Genomic DNA, 16976 nt, shown 5'->3' with positions numbered 1-16976 from the left:
CCTCAGGATGGGATGCAGAGATAAAGTTTCTTGACACCTTAAATGACTGCTTCTTGGAGCAGTTAGTCTTGGAACCCAAGGGGAGAGGCAATTCTTGAGTTAGCCCTAAGTGGAGCACAGGACCTGGTCCAAGAGGTGACTATAGCTGAACCACTTAGCAACCATAATATAATTAAATTTAACATTCCTGTCGGGGACAAAAAACCAAAGAAATCCATCACAGTAGCATTTAATTTCAGAAAGGGCAGAGACAGAAAAAAGAGGAAGCTAGTTAAACAGAAATGAAAAGGAACAGTCACAAGAGTGAAATGCCTGCAAGCTGCATGGCAATTATTTAAAAACACCATAATAGAGGCACAAATTAAATGTACACCCCAAATTAAAAATATGTAGTAAGAGGACCCAAAAAGTGCCACATGGCTAAACAACAGAGCAAAAGATGCAGTTAGAGGCAAAAAAGTTCCCTTTAAAAATTGCAAGTCAGATCCTAGTGAGGAGAATAAACTCTGGCAAATCAAGTATAATCAGGCAGGCTAAAAAAGAATTTGAAGAACAGCCAGCAAAAGACACAAAAATTAACAGCAAAAAATGTATAAGTACATCAGAATCAGGAAGCCTGCCAAACAATCAGTGGGGCCACTGGACAATCAAGGTCTAAAGGAGCACTCAAGGAAGACAAGGCCATTCAAGAGAAGCTAAATGAATTCTTTGCATTGGTCTTCACTGTACAGGATGTGAGGGAGATTCCCACACCTGAGTCATTCTTTTTAGGTAACAAATCTGAGGAACTGTCCCAGACGGAGGTGTCAATAGAAGAGAGTTTGGAACAAATTGATAAATTCAACAGTAATCAGTCACCAGGGACCAGACGGTATTCACCCAACAGTTCCAAACGAACTCAAATATAAAATTGCACAATTAGTAAGGTTAAATCAGCCTCTGTACCAGATGACTGGCGGATAGCTGATGTGACCCCAATTTTTAAACAAGGCTCCAAAGGCAATCCTAGAATGGTAAGTCTGACGTCAGTACTAGACAAACTGGTTGAAACCGTAGTCAAGAACAGAATTATCAGACGTGATAGAGCATGATATGTTGGGGAAGAATCAACATGGCTTTTATAAATAAATAGAGATGTCCTATCTCCTAGAACTGGAAGGGACCTTGAAAGGTCATTGAGTCCAACCCCCCACCTTCACTAGCAGGGCCAAGTACTGATTTTGCTACAAATCCCTAAGTGGCCCCCTCAAAGATTGAGCTCACAACCCTGGCTTTAGCAGGCCAATGCTCAATCCACTGAGCTATCCCTCCCCCTGTGAGAAGGGGAAATTATGCCTCACCAATCTATTAGAATTCTCTGAGGGTGTTAACAAGCATGTGGATAAGGGGGATCCAGTGAATATAGTGCACTTGGACTTTTAGAAAGCTTTTGACAAAGTCCCTCATCAAAGGCTCTTAAGCAAAGTAAGCCGTCATGGGGTAAGAAGGAAGGTTCTCTCATGGATCAGCAACTGGTTAAAAGATAGGAAACAAAGGGTAGAAATAAATGGTCAGTTTTCTGATTGGAGAGAGGTAAATAGTGGTGTCCCCCAGGGGTTTGTACTGGGACCAGTGGTGTTCAACATATTCATAAATGAACTGGAAAAAGGAGTAGACGGTGAGGTGGCAAAATTTGCAGATGATATAACATTACTCAAGATAGTTAAGTCCCAGGCAGACTGCGAAGAGCTACAAAGGTATCTCACAAAACTGGCTGACTGGGCAACAAAATGGCAGATGAAATTTAGAGTTGATAAATGCACATTGGAAAACCTAATACCAACTATACATATAAAATGATGGGGTCTAAATTAGCTGTTATCACTCAAGAAAGAGATCTTGGAGTCGTTGTGGATAGTTCTCTGAAAACATCCACTCAATGGGCAGCAACAATCAAAAAATCTAACAGAATGTTGGGAATCATTAAGAAAGGGATAGATAATAAGAAAGAAAATATCAGATTGCCTCTATATAAATCCATGGTATGCCCACATCTTAAATACTGTGTGCAGATGTGGTTGCCCCATCTCGAAAAAGATATATTGGAATTGGAAAAGGTTCAGAGAAGGGCAACAAAAATGATTAGGGGTATAGAACGGCTTCTGTATGAGGTGAGATTAAAAAGACTTGGAAAAGAGACGACTAAGGGGGGATATGATAAAGAGCTATAAAATCATGACAGGTGTGGAGAAAGTGACTAAGGAAGTGTTATTTATCCCTTCACATAACATAAGAACCAGGGGTCAGCCAATGAAATTAAAAGCCTACAGGTTTAAAACAAACAAAAAGTACCGCTTCACACAACACAAAGTCAACCTGTGAAATTCATTGCCAGAGGATGTTGTGGAGGCCAAAAGTATAACAGGGTTCAAAAAAGAACTAGATAAATTTATGGAGGACAGGTCCATCAATGGCTATTAGCCAGGATGGTCAGAGATGCAAGCCTGTGCTCTGGCTTTCCCTAGCCTCTGTTTGCCAGAAGCTGGGACTGAATGACAGGGGATGGATCACTCGATAATTGCCCTGTTCAGTTCATTCCCTTTGAAGCATCTGGCATTGGCCACTGCCGGAAGATAGGATACTGGGTTAGATGGGTCTTATGCTTCATTGAACTCATGGCCAGAAAGAACTGGCCTGACCCTCAGCTTTCATCACCTGAGTCCTGGGCTGCATGGGCTACTAGCAGTAATTCCCTGCACCTGCATGCTAATGACAGGCCCAGAGCCAGCTTTTCTCCTGGCTGCAGAGTGATCTCTGCTACCCTCTGGTCACAGGCCAGAGATCGGAGGGTGCCACACTGTGTGCACTGACAAGCATCTGAAAAACCAGGTTAGCCACCACTGGCTGTACTTAGACCTGCTCCAGGAATGACAAGTGGACTCGGAACACTTCCATACAGGGCATGCTTGGAGACAAACACCTACCTTCACAGTTGATACCAGAGCTGTCCAGGGAGAATCCTTTCTGGCATTCACAGTTATAGCTGCCTGGCGTGTTCTGACACTGTCCTTTGGCTCCACACAGCGTGGGCTGGGCTGTACACTCGTTATTGTCTGTAAAACACCAATTGCTTTGTATGCCAGCTAAAGACCCTTTCCAAGGGAGGTCTCAGCACGTTACCTGCTGCAATAACACGGTGAGGAACAGAGACAACAGACTTGAGGAAAAGAGTGGCAGGAAAGGGGCACAGTTTGCAGCAATTTTCTAAAGAGCAGCAGAAATACACATAGATTCATAGACTTCAAGGTCAGAAGGGACCATTATGATCATCTAGTCTGACTCCTGCACATCACAGGCCATAGAACCTCACCTGCCCACTCCTGCAATAGACCCCTAACCTCTGGCTGAGTCACTGACATCCTCAAATCTTGATTAAAGACTTCCAGTTACAGAGAATCCACCATTTACACTAATTTAAATCTAAAAGCGACCTGTGCCCCTGGCTGCAGAGGAAGGCGAAACTCCCACCAGGGTCTCTGCCAATCTGACCCGCGGGAAAATTCCTTCCTGACCCCAAACACGGCGATCAGTTCAACCCTGAACATTTTCACAAGACCCAGCAACCAGACACCTGGGAAAGAATTCTCTGCAGTAACTCACAGCCCTCCCCATCTAGTGTCCCATCACCCGGCCATTGGAGATATTTGCTGCTAACAGTCGCAGACTGGCTACATGCCATTGTAGGTACTCATATCATACCATCCACTCCATAAACTTATAAAGCTCAATCTTGAAGCCAGTTAGGTTTTTTGTCCCACACTGCTCCCCTTGGAAGGCTGTTCCAGAACGTCTTTCTTCTGATGGTTAGAAACTTTTGTCTAATTTTAAGTCTAAACTTGTTGATGGCCAGTTTATATCTACTTGTTTTTGTATCCACATTGGAGCTTAACTTAAATAACTCCTCTCCCTTCCTGATCATGCATCCCTCAAATGTATTTATAGAGAGTAATCATATCTCCCCTCAGCCTTTGTTCCTAAGTGCATCACCTTGCATTTTGCACTATTCAATTTCATCCCATTTCTATTACTCCAGTTTTCAAGGTCATCCAGATCTTCTTGTATAATATTCTGGTCCTCCTCCGCATTGACAATACCCCCCAACTTTGTGTCATCTGCTAATTTTATTAGCGCATTCCCACTTTTTGTGGCAACGTCGTTAATAAGAATGTTAAAGATTGGTCCCAAGACCGATCCCTGAGGAACTCCACTAATAACCTCCCTCCAGCCTGAGAGTTCACCTTTCTCTATGACCCCTTTAGCCAGTCTTCCTTTTAACTAGTTCCTTATACACCTTTCAATTTTCATATTAATCCCCATCTTCTCCAATTTAACTAATAATTTTCCATGTGGAACTGTACCAAATGCCTTACTGAAATCCAGATAGGTTAGATCTACTGCATTTCCTTTCTCTAAAAAATCAGTTATCTTCACAAAGAAGGAGATCAAGTTGGTCTGACACAAACCTCCTTCTGTAAAATCATGTTGTATGTTATCCCAATTACCATTAACTTCTATGTCCATAACTTCTTTCTCTTTCATAATTTGTTGCAAGACTTTGAATACAGTTGAGGTCAAACTAACAGGCCTATAGTTTCCCGGATAACTTTTTTTCCTTTCTTAAAAAATAGGAACTATATTAGTAATTCTCCAGTTATAAGGTACGACCCCCGAGTTTAGAGATTCATTAAAAATCCTTGCTATTGGGCTTGCAATTTCATGTGTGAATTCCTTTTATATTCTTGGATGGAGATTATTCAGGCCCCCCGATTTAGTCCCATTAAGTTGTTTGAGTTTGAATTCCACCTTGGATGTGGTAATTTCTACTTCCATATCCTAATTTCCATTAACCACCCTGCCACTGTATCTCAGCTCCTCATTACCCCTATTTAAAACTGAGGCAAAGTATCCGTTTAGGTGTTGGGCCATGCCTAGATTATCTTTAATCTCCACCCCATCCTCAGTGTTTAGCGGTCACACTTCTTCTTTCCTTGGTTTTTTTTATTTATCTGACTATAGAACCTTTTACTATTGCTTTTAATTCCCTTTGCAAGGTCCATTCTGCTTGGCTCTTGGCAGTTCTCACTTTATCCCTACAATTTCTGACCTCCAAGAGATAGCTTTCCTTGCTGATCCATCTCATTTTCCATTCCTTGTAGGCTTTCTGCTTTCTCTTAATCATCTGTTTGAGATGCTTGTTCATCCAGCTTGGTCTGAAACCCTTCCCTATGAATTTTTCCCTGTGGTTGTGATGCAGGTGCCAGATAGTTTCTGCAACTTTGACTTAAAGTAATTCCAAACCTCCTACACATTCAGATCCCCGAGTTCTTCTATCCAGTAGGGTTACCATACGTCCGGATTTTCCCGGACATGTCCGGCTTTTGGGGGCTCAAATCCCCGTCCGGGGGGAAATCCCCCAAAGCCGGGCATGTCCGGGAAAATCGGGAGGCTCGGCCGGGGCCTCTTTGTCCGGGGTCGGGGGCATGGTGCCGGGCCGGGAGCGCGGTGCCGGTCCGGGCCCGCGGGGCCGGGAGCCGGTCCGGGGAGCCGGTCCGGGCCCGTGGGGCCGGGTCGGGGAGCCGGTCCGGGGGTGCGCCGGGCCCGCGGGGCCGGCAGCCGGGCCCGCGGGGCCGGCAGCCGGGGCCGGGGTCGGTGCGCCGGGCCCGCGGGGCCGGCAGCCGGGGCCGGGGTCAGTGCGCCGGGCCCGCGGGGCCGGCAGCCGGGGCCGGGGTCGGTGCGCCGGGCCCGCGGGGCCGGCAGCCGGGGCCGGGGTCGGTGCGCCGGGCCCGCGGGGCGGGGAGCCGGGCCCGCGGGGCGGGGAACCGGGGGGTGCGCCGGGCCCGCGGGGGGTGGTCGGTCGGGGCCGGCACCCCAGGGCCCGAGCCAACCCAGGCTGGAGCCGCCGGGGGGCCAGCCTGGGCCGCGCCTCCTCCCCCCCGCCCCCCTTACCTGCTTCAGGCTTCCCGCGAATTAAATGTTCGCGGGAAGCAGGGGAGGGGGCGGAGACTTTGGGAGGGGGCGGAGTTGGGGCGGGGGCGGCGCTGGGGGCGGGGCCAGGGCCCCGGGGAGTGTCCTCCATTTGGAGGCACAAAATATGGTAACCCTACTATCCAGTCCACTTCCCTAACTAGTTCCCTTCACTTTTTAAAGTTTGCCCTTTTGAAATCAAGGCCCCTAGTTGCAGATCTATTTTTGTTTAGTCTTCCATTTAGTTTAAACTGAATTAGCTCATGATCACTTGAAACAAGGTTGTTCCCTACAACCAGTTCTTTTGTGAGGTTCTTACTACTCACCAGTACCAAATCTAAAAGGGCTTCACCTCTTGTTGGTTGTCCAGACCCTGCAGCCAGAGCAGGGGGCTGAAAGAAGCATTTCCCTCCAGGCTCCCCAGGGTGCTGCTGGTGGCAACGGTGGGCGGGGGAGTTGCTAGAGCTGGCGTTACTCACCGATGCAGGAGGAGTGATGCTGAGTGAATCCAGGGGGGCATTTACAGTTGAATCCGCCAATGACATTCACACACAGGAACTGGCAGTTGTGCTGCTTGGTGGAGCATTCATCCAAGTCTAAGGCAACAAACACAAGCCCACGTGCCAATAGTTAGCCCTGTCTCGCACTCGTGTTACTATACTGAGCCACACATAGTACAGGGGTCCTCTGAGCCGCTCTGTCCCGGGCAGCCAGGACCGTGCAGAGCCACACTGTCCCAGGGCAGGCCAGAGAGGCAGGAACTGGACTGGGATTGGCCCTTGTGCAGGGAACACACCTGTGGCAATCTGTGCCTCACACTCGACCCTGCCCTGGTACTTGTGCCCTGGCCCTACTTGCAGAACCATGTATCAAGGCATGTAGAAGACAATGAAATTGTTCACTGCCTCGTGGAAATCTTTTCCACTAGCTGCATGACCCCGGTCTCACACTCCCAGACTCCTGTAGGGCATGCACGCCCCCAGCCAGATGCACCAGATTCCGAGAGCCAGCCACAGCCACTAACACTAACTCTGCCCAGCACACCAGACGCTTGGTTGGCAGCAATAGCTATGGTGCTGAGTGAGAGCTGAGTGTGGCCTGGTGCCCCAGGGATGCAGGCGAGTGCACCTTTGTGTAAGGCACGGGCCCCAGGAGAGCAGACAGTGAAGGGTGAGGTCTAGCTGTCAGCCCCAGGCAGGGCCGGCTCTAGGATTTTTGCCGCCCAAAGCAAAAACAATTTTGGCCGCCCCCCCCTTATTTAATTACCCCGGCCCCGCCTCAACTCCGCCCCTTCCCCAAATCCCCAGCCCTGCCTCCTTCCCGCAGGCTCTCAAGCCTAGGAGGGAGGGGGAGAAGCGGTGCCGTGCCGCGGCCGCTCGGGATCTCCCCCCCTTCCTGGGTTTGAGAGCCAGGGAGGGAGGGCGAGTAGCGGCGCACGAATCAGCTGTTTCATGCGCCGTGGCAGCAGCAGCGGAGGTGAGCTAGGGCGGCCGGGGCACATTTTTAGGGGCGGCATTCTGGCGCCGGCCATGCCGCCCCAAGCAGCAGCTTGTTTTGCTGGGGCCTAGAGCCGGCCCTGGCCCCAGGGGCCGGAGGGCAACCCAGATGCCGTACAGTTGTAGTAGCTGGCTCAAGAGCTTGCACGCTGTCGGGGAGGCAGCACAGGGCCTGGGAGCTGTTCAGAATATTGCTGAGGAGCCAGGAGAGAGGGTGAAATCCTGACCCCATTGACGTCAATGGGGCTGGGAGTTCAGCCACACGCACTCCACTGCGTGTCCTTGTGTCACTGCACTTGGGCCCGGAAGCTGAATGACAGCGGAGAGCACGATCCCGGGGACATGGCTCCCCTCAAAGCCAAGCCATGGTTGCGCAACCTGCGCTGCAGCACAGGGAGAGGCAGGGCAGGGCCTCTGCTGCCTCCTGTCCTTGGGCCGGTACCTTTGCAGGTCTTTCCGTCTTCCTGGAGGATGTACCCCCTGGGGCAGGAGCACTGGTAGCTGCCCTCCGTGTTCTTGCAGATGAAGTTACATGGCTTAGGAGACTGGTTACACTCATCCAGATCTAGACTCAAGAGAAACAGGACAAGTCAGCAGGAACATGGCTGTGGGCTGAGCTGGGTGATGGCCCATTGGAAACACGAGGACTCTCATCAAATGGAACTTCCTGCTTAACCGGCTGTTTCCTACCTGGGGCCTGGTGACTCAGCCCAGAAGAACCGCCCCTCCCACCGCCCCCCCCCCCGACAACAATGGGCAGTGGCGGTTACTTGGTGCCTGGCACCTTCGAATTACAATTAGTGATGCCTTCCCTTTGCCAGGGGAGTGAGACGTGCTCGCAGCGAGTGCCCTGGTGTGAGGGGGGCGTGATAACCTCATACCGAAGGGCCTGACTCGGACAGGCGCAGCCCACTGACACATGGACAGCAGGCTGGGTTTGCAGTGACCAGAGGGCTCATTGCGCCAGGGCTCACGCTAGGCACTTCCCATCTCCTGCTCCATGTAGAAAGCAGGTGACAGAGACTCCTCACCTAGGCACCTTGCTGGGGCATGCTGGGAAGGGACCCCAAGCTGGGAGTGGGGTGGATCAGTGAAAGGGAACTGCAACAGAGTGCCCACTGCAAGTCATGCCCCCTGTGTGCCCAGGGCTCTACAGGTCTCCTCGGTGCTGCAGGACAGCATTGCTGCCATGGCTGTCCCATTTCCTTCTTTCTGCCATTCTGGGGGCTGGCTTGGATCTAGGAAGGCCTTTGGGTGCTGGCCTCCTAGGACGTCAGCTCAATCAACAGGGCTGGTCAGGGGCACATTGGATAGCAGCCCCTAGATCTGAGTACATGGCTGCTGGTGACAGCATTCTCTGTGGAGGGCCTCAGGCTCTTCAATTTATTCCCAGCTGCATGCTTGAGCCTTCAGGACAAAGGACAAGGCTGGGCCAGGGAAGCAGAGAGGTTTGCATTTGGGCAACGCTCTGTGCTTGTGATAAAAGAGGCAAAAACAATGTGTGTGTGTGTGCCTGGCATGGAAATGTCAGGGTTAACCAGCGTGTGACTGAGACAGGAACGTGGCCCGGAGACTACGGGGTTAACCAGCGTGTGACCAAGACAGGAACGTGGCCCGGAGACTACGGGGTTAACCAGCGTGTGACCGAGACAGGAACGTGGCCCGGAGACTACGGGGTTAACCAGCGTGTGACCGAGACAGGAACGTGGCTCGGAGACTACGGGGTTAAACAACGTGTGACCGAGACAGGAACGTGGCCCGGAGACTACGGGGTTAAGCAGCGTGTGACTGAGATAGGAATGTGGCCTGGAGACTATGGGGTTAACCAGCGTGTGACCGAGACAGGAACTGGGCAGGTTCTTTGTGCTGGGAGTGTGGGGCAGTGCCCCACGCTGCAGAGGGTTGGGAACAGCCCCTGTAATTCCAGCTGCATGGAAGGCGGACAGGAGAGCCGCAGGGCACAGCCCAGGGGATGCTCTCTGGGCACTGTGAAGGCCAGGAGGTGCTGGGTCTGACTCACCCATGCAGGCTGTGCCCGTGATGTCGGTGGTATAGCCCAGCTTGCAGTGGCAGTGGAAGGAGCCGATGCTGTTGATGCACTGTCCATTTCTGCAGAGGTTGGGCAGCACCTTGCACTCATCGATGTCTGGAGGATGGAGGGACTCATCAATGCAATGCGTCAGGGCACCCAGCCTCTGCCTGCCATGGTGGAGGGGTTCAGCCTCCGCACTGGGCAAGGGCCGTGTGCAGTTGCTCCACCCCAGGGGGACCTCTGAGGGCTGTGCCCTGGGGGATCAATCCTGCCCTCCCCAGAGGAGTGCACACACAGTGCCTGCCCTTGGAAGGTGCAGCCTGCTCCAGCTGGTGCACCCAGCCTGCACCCATCCCCCACAGGGTGATTTGGGACCCTGGGGGAGCAGACACTGCACTGGCCTGGCACTGGCAGAGCATGTACAAGGGAGAGGTGCTGCTGCGCACCCGGACACCAAGGGCTAGCAGACACCATGTGGGGCGCATGCCCGGCCCATTTCCCACCCGCCTATCCCCATCCTGTAGGCACTGAGCAGCCTGGCACGTACCTCGCCCATCGGTGGTGTACCCAGGCCCATGTGGACACATCTTTTTGTGCTGGGTGGTTCCTGGGAGAGGGCAGAGCTCACACTGGGTCCCCCAGCCGCGGGCACCATTGCAGCAGCACTCAGACTTGGTGACCGGATTGCGGTTGGTGGAGGACATCTGGCACATGGTCTGCAGCACTTCAGTGAAGCAGAATCCCTGGCGGGTGTCTGAGCAAAGAAAGAGAGGAGTGCAGTGACGAGGATGGTGCCAGCGCCAGCCGCGACAAGGGAGCTGGATACAGTGGTGGGAGAGGACACCTGGACTTGCAGCAGGTAGAAGTGCTGCTTGACATGTCTGTATTCAGGGCCCATAACTGGCTGTGGATGGGGTGTGACCAGCCCCAATGTTATGTACAGGTCTACTCTGCAACTTGGGGGATGCCAGTGGGCAGAGCTGGTGTCAGATAGGCCAGCCTAGCATCTCAGAGTCACATCAGGGGCAGACCCTATGCGCACCCTCTGGGGAGCTGGGCCAGGATTGTTCCCTGCAGGACATATCTAGTGCTTTGTCCACTCTAGCCTGGAATCCCCAGCCCCTCTATGTCTGCTTCTGTGAGCCCTCGGCTTGGTGCGACCTCCCTGAGCCTACCTGCATGGAAGTTCCTCTTTGGGTATGTCCACACTGCAGCTGGGAGGTGGGATTTCCAGTGTGGGTAGACAGACTGACACAAGCTCAGACCGAGTAGTGCGCTAAAAATAACAGCATGGACATTGTGGGGTGGGAGGCAGCTTGAGCTAGCTGCCTGAGTCCAAGCCCACCTGGCCTGACCCTCCAGCTCTGACCTCAGGACGCCAGCCCAAGCGACCACCCTTGCCGCAACGTCTATGTAATGGAATGCTAAACTGTATTACACTGTTCAGCCACTAGATGCAAAATGCACAGGCTAAGCTAACCTCAGCCATACCTGGGAGAGCATTAAAGGATCTTATAATGAACAAATCTGGTGTCTATCTATCTCATAAGGAAGCTCAGTTGTCAGTCTCTATCTGATACAGAAGCTTGATCTGCTAGCTGCAGCCTTGCAATATACCACACAGAAGAAGCACATGACATGAAGTCAGAAGTAAACTAGTGCCAGAGGAGAACAAACAGCTGGAACAAAGCAACACAGGTTGGAGGATCTCATCAACACGCCACTCTTCAGTGCCTCAGAGACCTTCAGCGTTGACAAACTTTCACAATGAACAGACTAGAGGCAGTATTTTGCAAGATTTCAAATTGCTACAAAGCTGCATAAAGACACTGGAGATATTCAGGCATCTTCTTTAATTTATGCTATGGGGAAGCAGGCCGCAGCATAACTTGAAATCATTTGACTTTATTAAAGACAGTCACAAAGCTGACTATGAAACTGTTCTGGCTGTGTTTGATGCATATTTTATACCTTCGAGAAATGTGGTTTATGAAAGAGCATGTTCTCACCAGAGAATTCAAGAACCAGGGGAAAATGTTGAATGTTTTATAAGAGCTCTGCATGCATTGGCTGAAAACTGATTTTGGGAAAGCAAAACATGAAAATATTAGAGACAGGCTGATTGTTGGATTCACAGATAAAAACCTTTCACAGGAGCTACAACTGAAGAGAGCCCTAGTCACAGCTATCCAGATAGCAAAGCAGTCTGAACTAGTCAATCAACAGAACAAAAGGCAGGAGCAATTTGAAAAACCTGACACTAACTTAGAAGCTGTAAACAGACACTGGAGTATTCGATGGTTTAGACACAACAAATCCTGCATCTTGGCAGGGGGTTAAACTAGATGACCCCTGCGGTTCCTTCTAACCCTATAATTCTACGATAAAACCCCAGGCTAAGCTGGACAAATTCCAGCGTACATGCACAGGGTGTGGAAAAAAACATAACCCAAAAGAGGATGCATGGCCAGCCAGAGGCGCAAGGTGTAATACATGCAGAAACTATGGGTATTTTGCAGCTGTTTGCTGCATCAAAGCAGTCAGGGAGTTGACTCATATTACAGACAATCAAGAGCCATTGTTTCTGGGATCTATCACTTGTGACCACGCAGACCCTGCCTGGAAAGTGAAACTGAACATTCATGGCAAGACAATTGACTTTAAAACTGACCGAGGAGCTGATGTCAGAACCATCTCAGAAGGGACTTACAATCACCGCCAACCCCTTCCAGAGCTGAAGTCACTGGACACAACTGACTAGCCCTGGAGGTATCTGAATTGTATGGGTCAATTTACCACAGAAACAGCTTACAAAGACAAAAGCTTTGCATTCAGAGTGCATGTGATCAAAGGATCAAAGACCAATGACCTTCTCTGCCACAGCATGGCAGCCAGGATGGGCTTAGTGAGAAAGGTGGAAGAACTTGATGGAGGATTTGATATTAGTGGACTTTTGAAAGGCGATCCACTTAAGTCATTCCAAATGAAATATGATTTTGATCATATTACTAGCAGTCCACATTACCCACAAGTCAATGGCAAGGCTGAGAGAGTCAGCAAAATCCTACAGCAGCAAGATCCATTCCTTGCTCTTCTGAGCTACAGATCAACACCTATAGGAACTACTGGATACAGTCCCGCAAAACTCCTGTTGGGGAGACAACTCAGAACTACTGTTCCAACTTTGGGCAAGAATCTCTTTCCAAAGTGGCCAGACATGAAGAGAGTAGCTAAATTGGATAAAAAGGCAAAAAGATCTCATGACACTTTTACAACAGTCTTCGCTCATTAGAGAACAGCAGGGTCTAGAACCTGGGGACAGCGTTTGTGTCAAATTGGATAGAGAAAAAGGATGGGCAATTCCAGCTGTTGTAAAGAAAAAAAATTCAGTGCCTAGATCATTTATGATTGACACTGACAGTGGAGAGTTCAAAAGAAACCATCGACATCTACAGCATGTTCCTCAGAAAGAACAATCAACAGAGCAAACTCTATGGATGGCAGATGCAGAACAAGAATTCCAGAACAACCACAGCCAGTCGTTACAACTAACGGACAGCCTGATGAACAAGTTGTTACACGTTTGGGTTACATAATTAGAAAACCAGGACAATTCAGAGACGCTTTACACATTGATCCGTACTGAAAGGACAGTTACCTGTTCCGTAACTGGCATTCTTCGAGATGTGTTGCTCAGTGTATTCCACTATAGGTGTGCATGCTTGCCACGTGCACCGGTGCCGGAAGTTTTTCCCTTAGCAGTATCTGTAGAGGGGGAGCACCGCTGCGACCCCTGGAGTGGCGCCGACATATCATGCCATAAAGGGGGCTGCGTGCTCCCCCCACCCTCAGTTCCTTCTTGCCAGACAACTCCGACAGAGGGGAAGGAGGGCGGGACGTGGAATACACTTGAGCAACACATCTCGAAGAACGCCAGTTACGGAACAGATAACTGTCCTTTCTTCTTTGAGTGATTGCTCATGTGTATTCCACCATAGGTGACTCCAAGCTATACCTGATGGAGGTGGGTAGGAGTGTTAAGTGTTACCAAGGCGGAGTACCGCCCTACCAAACCCGGCGTCATCCCTCGTTTGGGAGACGATCGCATAGTGCGATGAAAAAGTGTGGACAGAGGACCACGTAGCAGCCCTACAGATGTCCAGAATGGGGACATGAGCCACATAGGCCGCTGACGAGGCCTGGGCTCTCGTCGAATGAGCCTTTACTATAGGAGGCGGGGGCACCCCTGCCAGGTCGTAACAGGTGCGAATGCACGAGGTGATCCAGCGGGAGATCGCTGGGTGGACACCGGTCGTCCCCTCATGCGCTCAGCCAAAGCAATAAAAAGCTGGGGGGACTTCCTAAATGGCCTGGTTCTGTCTAAGTAAAAGGCCAGCGCTCTGCGCACGTCTAACATGTGCAGGCGTCGTTCCTCATTGGAGGAATGGGGCTTAGGAAACAGGATCGGAAGGAAAATATCCTGATCCATGTGAAAAGCCGAGACTACCTTCGGCAAAAAAGCAGGGTGAGGGCGGAGCTGAACCTTATCCTTATGGAAAACCGTATACGGCGGTTCAGAAGTCAGGGCCCTGAGCTCCGAGACCCAGCGGGCTGAGGTGATGGCCACTAGGAATGCCACCTTCCACGACAGGTGGGATCACGAGCACGTGGCTAAAGGCTCAAAGAGAGGCCCTGTAAGGCGGGAGAGCACTAGGTTCAGGTCCCAGAGCGGGATCGGGGGTCTGGCATAAGGGAATGCCCGATCTAACCCTTTCAGAAACTGGGCCGTCATGTGATGCGAGAATACCGACAGGCCCTGCACTGGGGGGTGGAAAGCCGAAATGGCCGCCAGGTGCACCCTGATGGAGGAGGGCGTCAGGCCTTGGGTCCGAAGGGACAGAAGGTAATCAAGGACAAGCTGGATAGACGTGGAAGAGGGAGAGGAACCTCTATCCCTCACCCACATAGAGAACCTACACTACTTAGCCAGGTAGGTTCGTCGCATGGAGAGTTTCCTACTTTCCAGCAGGACCCTTCTTACAGCCTCAGAACACCTCCCCTCCTGCTCATTTAACCATGGAGCAGCCACGCTGTCAGGTGGAGCGTGGCTAGGTTGGGATGGAGGAGACGACCTTCCTCCTGCTCCTGGGAGAGGAGGTCCAGGCGGAGCGGCAGCCTACGGGGGGCGCTAAGAGTACCAATGCTGACGGGCCCAATCCGGGGCTATGAGGATAATCCTCGCCCCGTCTGACTTCACCTTCTGTAGGACCCTGTCTATTAAGGGGAAGGGCGGGAAGGCGTACAACAGGGGCCCCGACCATGGGAGCAGGAACGCATCCAATAGCGCCCCGTCGCCGTCTCCTGCTCTGGAGCAGAATCGAGGACACTGTTGATTCTGGGCGGTGGCGAACAGGTCTACCTGGGGAGCACCCCACTGTAGGAAGATCCACCTGGCCACCTCTTTGTGTAGGGACCACTCGTGCTGTTGGGAGAATACTCTGCTCAGGCGGTCCGCAAGCGTGTTGCTCTTGCCGGGCAGGTAAAAAGCCCACAGGAGTATATTGTGGTCTATACAGAACTCCCACAGGAGCTGGGCTTCCTGGCATAAGGCCCGGGAACGCATGCCCCCCGGCTTGTTGACATAATACAGGGCGGTCGTGTTGTCCGTGAGGACTCTGACCACCCTGCCCTGTATGTGCTGGCGAAATGCCAAGCATGCCAGGCGTACGGCCCTGAGCTCCCTGACATTTATGTGCAGGGTTAGTTCCTCTGGTGACCACATACCCTGGGTCTTGAATTCCCCCACGTGGACTCCCCAACCTAGATCCGAGGCGTCCGACACTAGATCTAGTGAGGGAGGAGGCTCTCGGAAGGGAATACCCTGAAGCATGTTGCTCGGGAGGGACCACCATTGGAGGCCTGCCACCACCCTGGGGGGCACTGTGACCACCTTGTCCAGGCCGTCCCTGGCCTGGGAATACCAGGAGGCCAGCCAGAGCTGAAGGGGCCGCATCCAAAGCCTGGCATGTCTCACCACATAGGTGCACGCTGCCATGTGGCCTAGGATTTGGAGACACACCCGTGCCGTGGTTACCGCAAAGTCCGTGACCGAGTTGATGAGAGCTTTGAGCGTCTTGAATCTGTCCCGTGGGAGGAAGCCGTGGCCACCCGGGAATCTAACAGCGCCCCTATAAAGCTCATGCACTGAACCGGAATTAACGTGGATTTCTCCTCATTTACCAGTAGGCCTAGAGCTCCGCAGGTGTCTAGCAGGAAGCTCGTCTGCTGTTGCACCAGAGTGCGAGACCGGCCCTTGAGCAGCCAGTCGTCGAGGTAGGGGAAGATCTGCAGCCCTTTCCTCCTGAGGTGGGCTGCCACCACCGCCATACATTTTGTAAATACCCTGGGGGCAGTAGAAAGGCCAAAGGGGAGAACCGTAAATTGGAAATGGTCCTGACCCACCAGGAAACGGAGGAAGCGCCTGTGACCCTCGAAAATGTGGATGTGAAAGTAAGCATCCTGGAGGTCCAGTGCCGTAAACCAATCCCCCTTGTCTAGGGATGGAATAATAGAGGCCAGGGATACCATGCGGAATTTGCAATGCACCAGAAACTGGTTGAGATTCCGCAGGTCGAGGATGGGCTGAAGCCCGCCCTTCGCCTTGGGGATGAGGAAATACCTGGAGTAAAAGCCCCTGCCCTGGTATTCCCGTGGTAGCCTTTCCACTGCTCCCAGAGAGAGGAGGTGCTCTACCTCCTGACCGAGGAGGAGGGCATGCTCCGGGGCCCTGGCCGGCTGCCCGGAAGGGGGACAGTTGGGAGGAGTTGAAACAAACTGCAGCCTGTACCCTTGGGAGATGGTGCTGAGGACCCATTGGTCTGACGTTATATGGGACCACTGCAGTTGGAAGTCCGATAAACGGTTTACAAAAGGTAACTTTATTAACTGGGTGGGGGGTACACTGGCAACAGGCTCGGTGACCCCCCTCAACAAGTCAAAACCGCCGTTTTCCTGGCCATTCGTCAGGTCCTGCATTATGGACTGGGATTCTGATGACAGCCCTGAAAGTGAGAGCCACGACGCCTGTTGCATGGAGACCGCGGAAGCCATCGAACGAGCAGCTGTGTCCGCCGCATCCGAGGCCGCCTGGAGAGCCGCTTTGGCGGCGGTCTCACCCTCCTCAATCAGCGCCCAGAACTCCTTCGCATCCTTGTCAGGAATGAGGGGCTCAAACCTGGGGAGGGATCCCCAGAGATTAAACTCGTAACGGCTCAGAAGCACCTGGTGGTTGGCCACTCTGAGCTGGAAACTCGCTGACGAATAAACCTTTTCCCAAAAGGTATCAAGTCTACAAGCATCCTTGTCCTTTGGCGTGGGCTGGCCATTCCGCTCTCGGTGGTGGACCGATTCTACCACCAGGGAGTTTGGAGCTGGGTGGGTGTAAA

At 51.9% G+C, this 16976-nt stretch overlaps 1 protein-coding gene across 1 annotated transcript in view; it reads right to left on the bottom strand.

The window, feature by feature from the left end:
* Positions 1-16976, bottom strand: part of LOC101949811 (fibrillin-2-like) — a 272305-nt gene that overhangs the window by 12514 nt on the left and 242815 nt on the right. The window contains 5 exon segments of the mRNA XM_024112612.3: positions 2964-3092; positions 6483-6599; positions 7942-8064; positions 9520-9645; positions 10079-10285. Of these exon segments, the coding sequence (XP_023968380.1) occupies positions 2964-3092; positions 6483-6599; positions 7942-8064; positions 9520-9645; positions 10079-10285 (702 nt within the window).

Source organism: Chrysemys picta, chromosome 25 (assembly GCF_011386835.1).
Source record: "Chrysemys picta bellii isolate R12L10 chromosome 25, ASM1138683v2, whole genome shotgun sequence".
Classification (NCBI taxonomy): Eukaryota; Metazoa; Chordata; order Testudines; family Emydidae; genus Chrysemys; species Chrysemys picta.
This window is presented reverse-complemented; position numbering and strand designations above follow the sequence as displayed.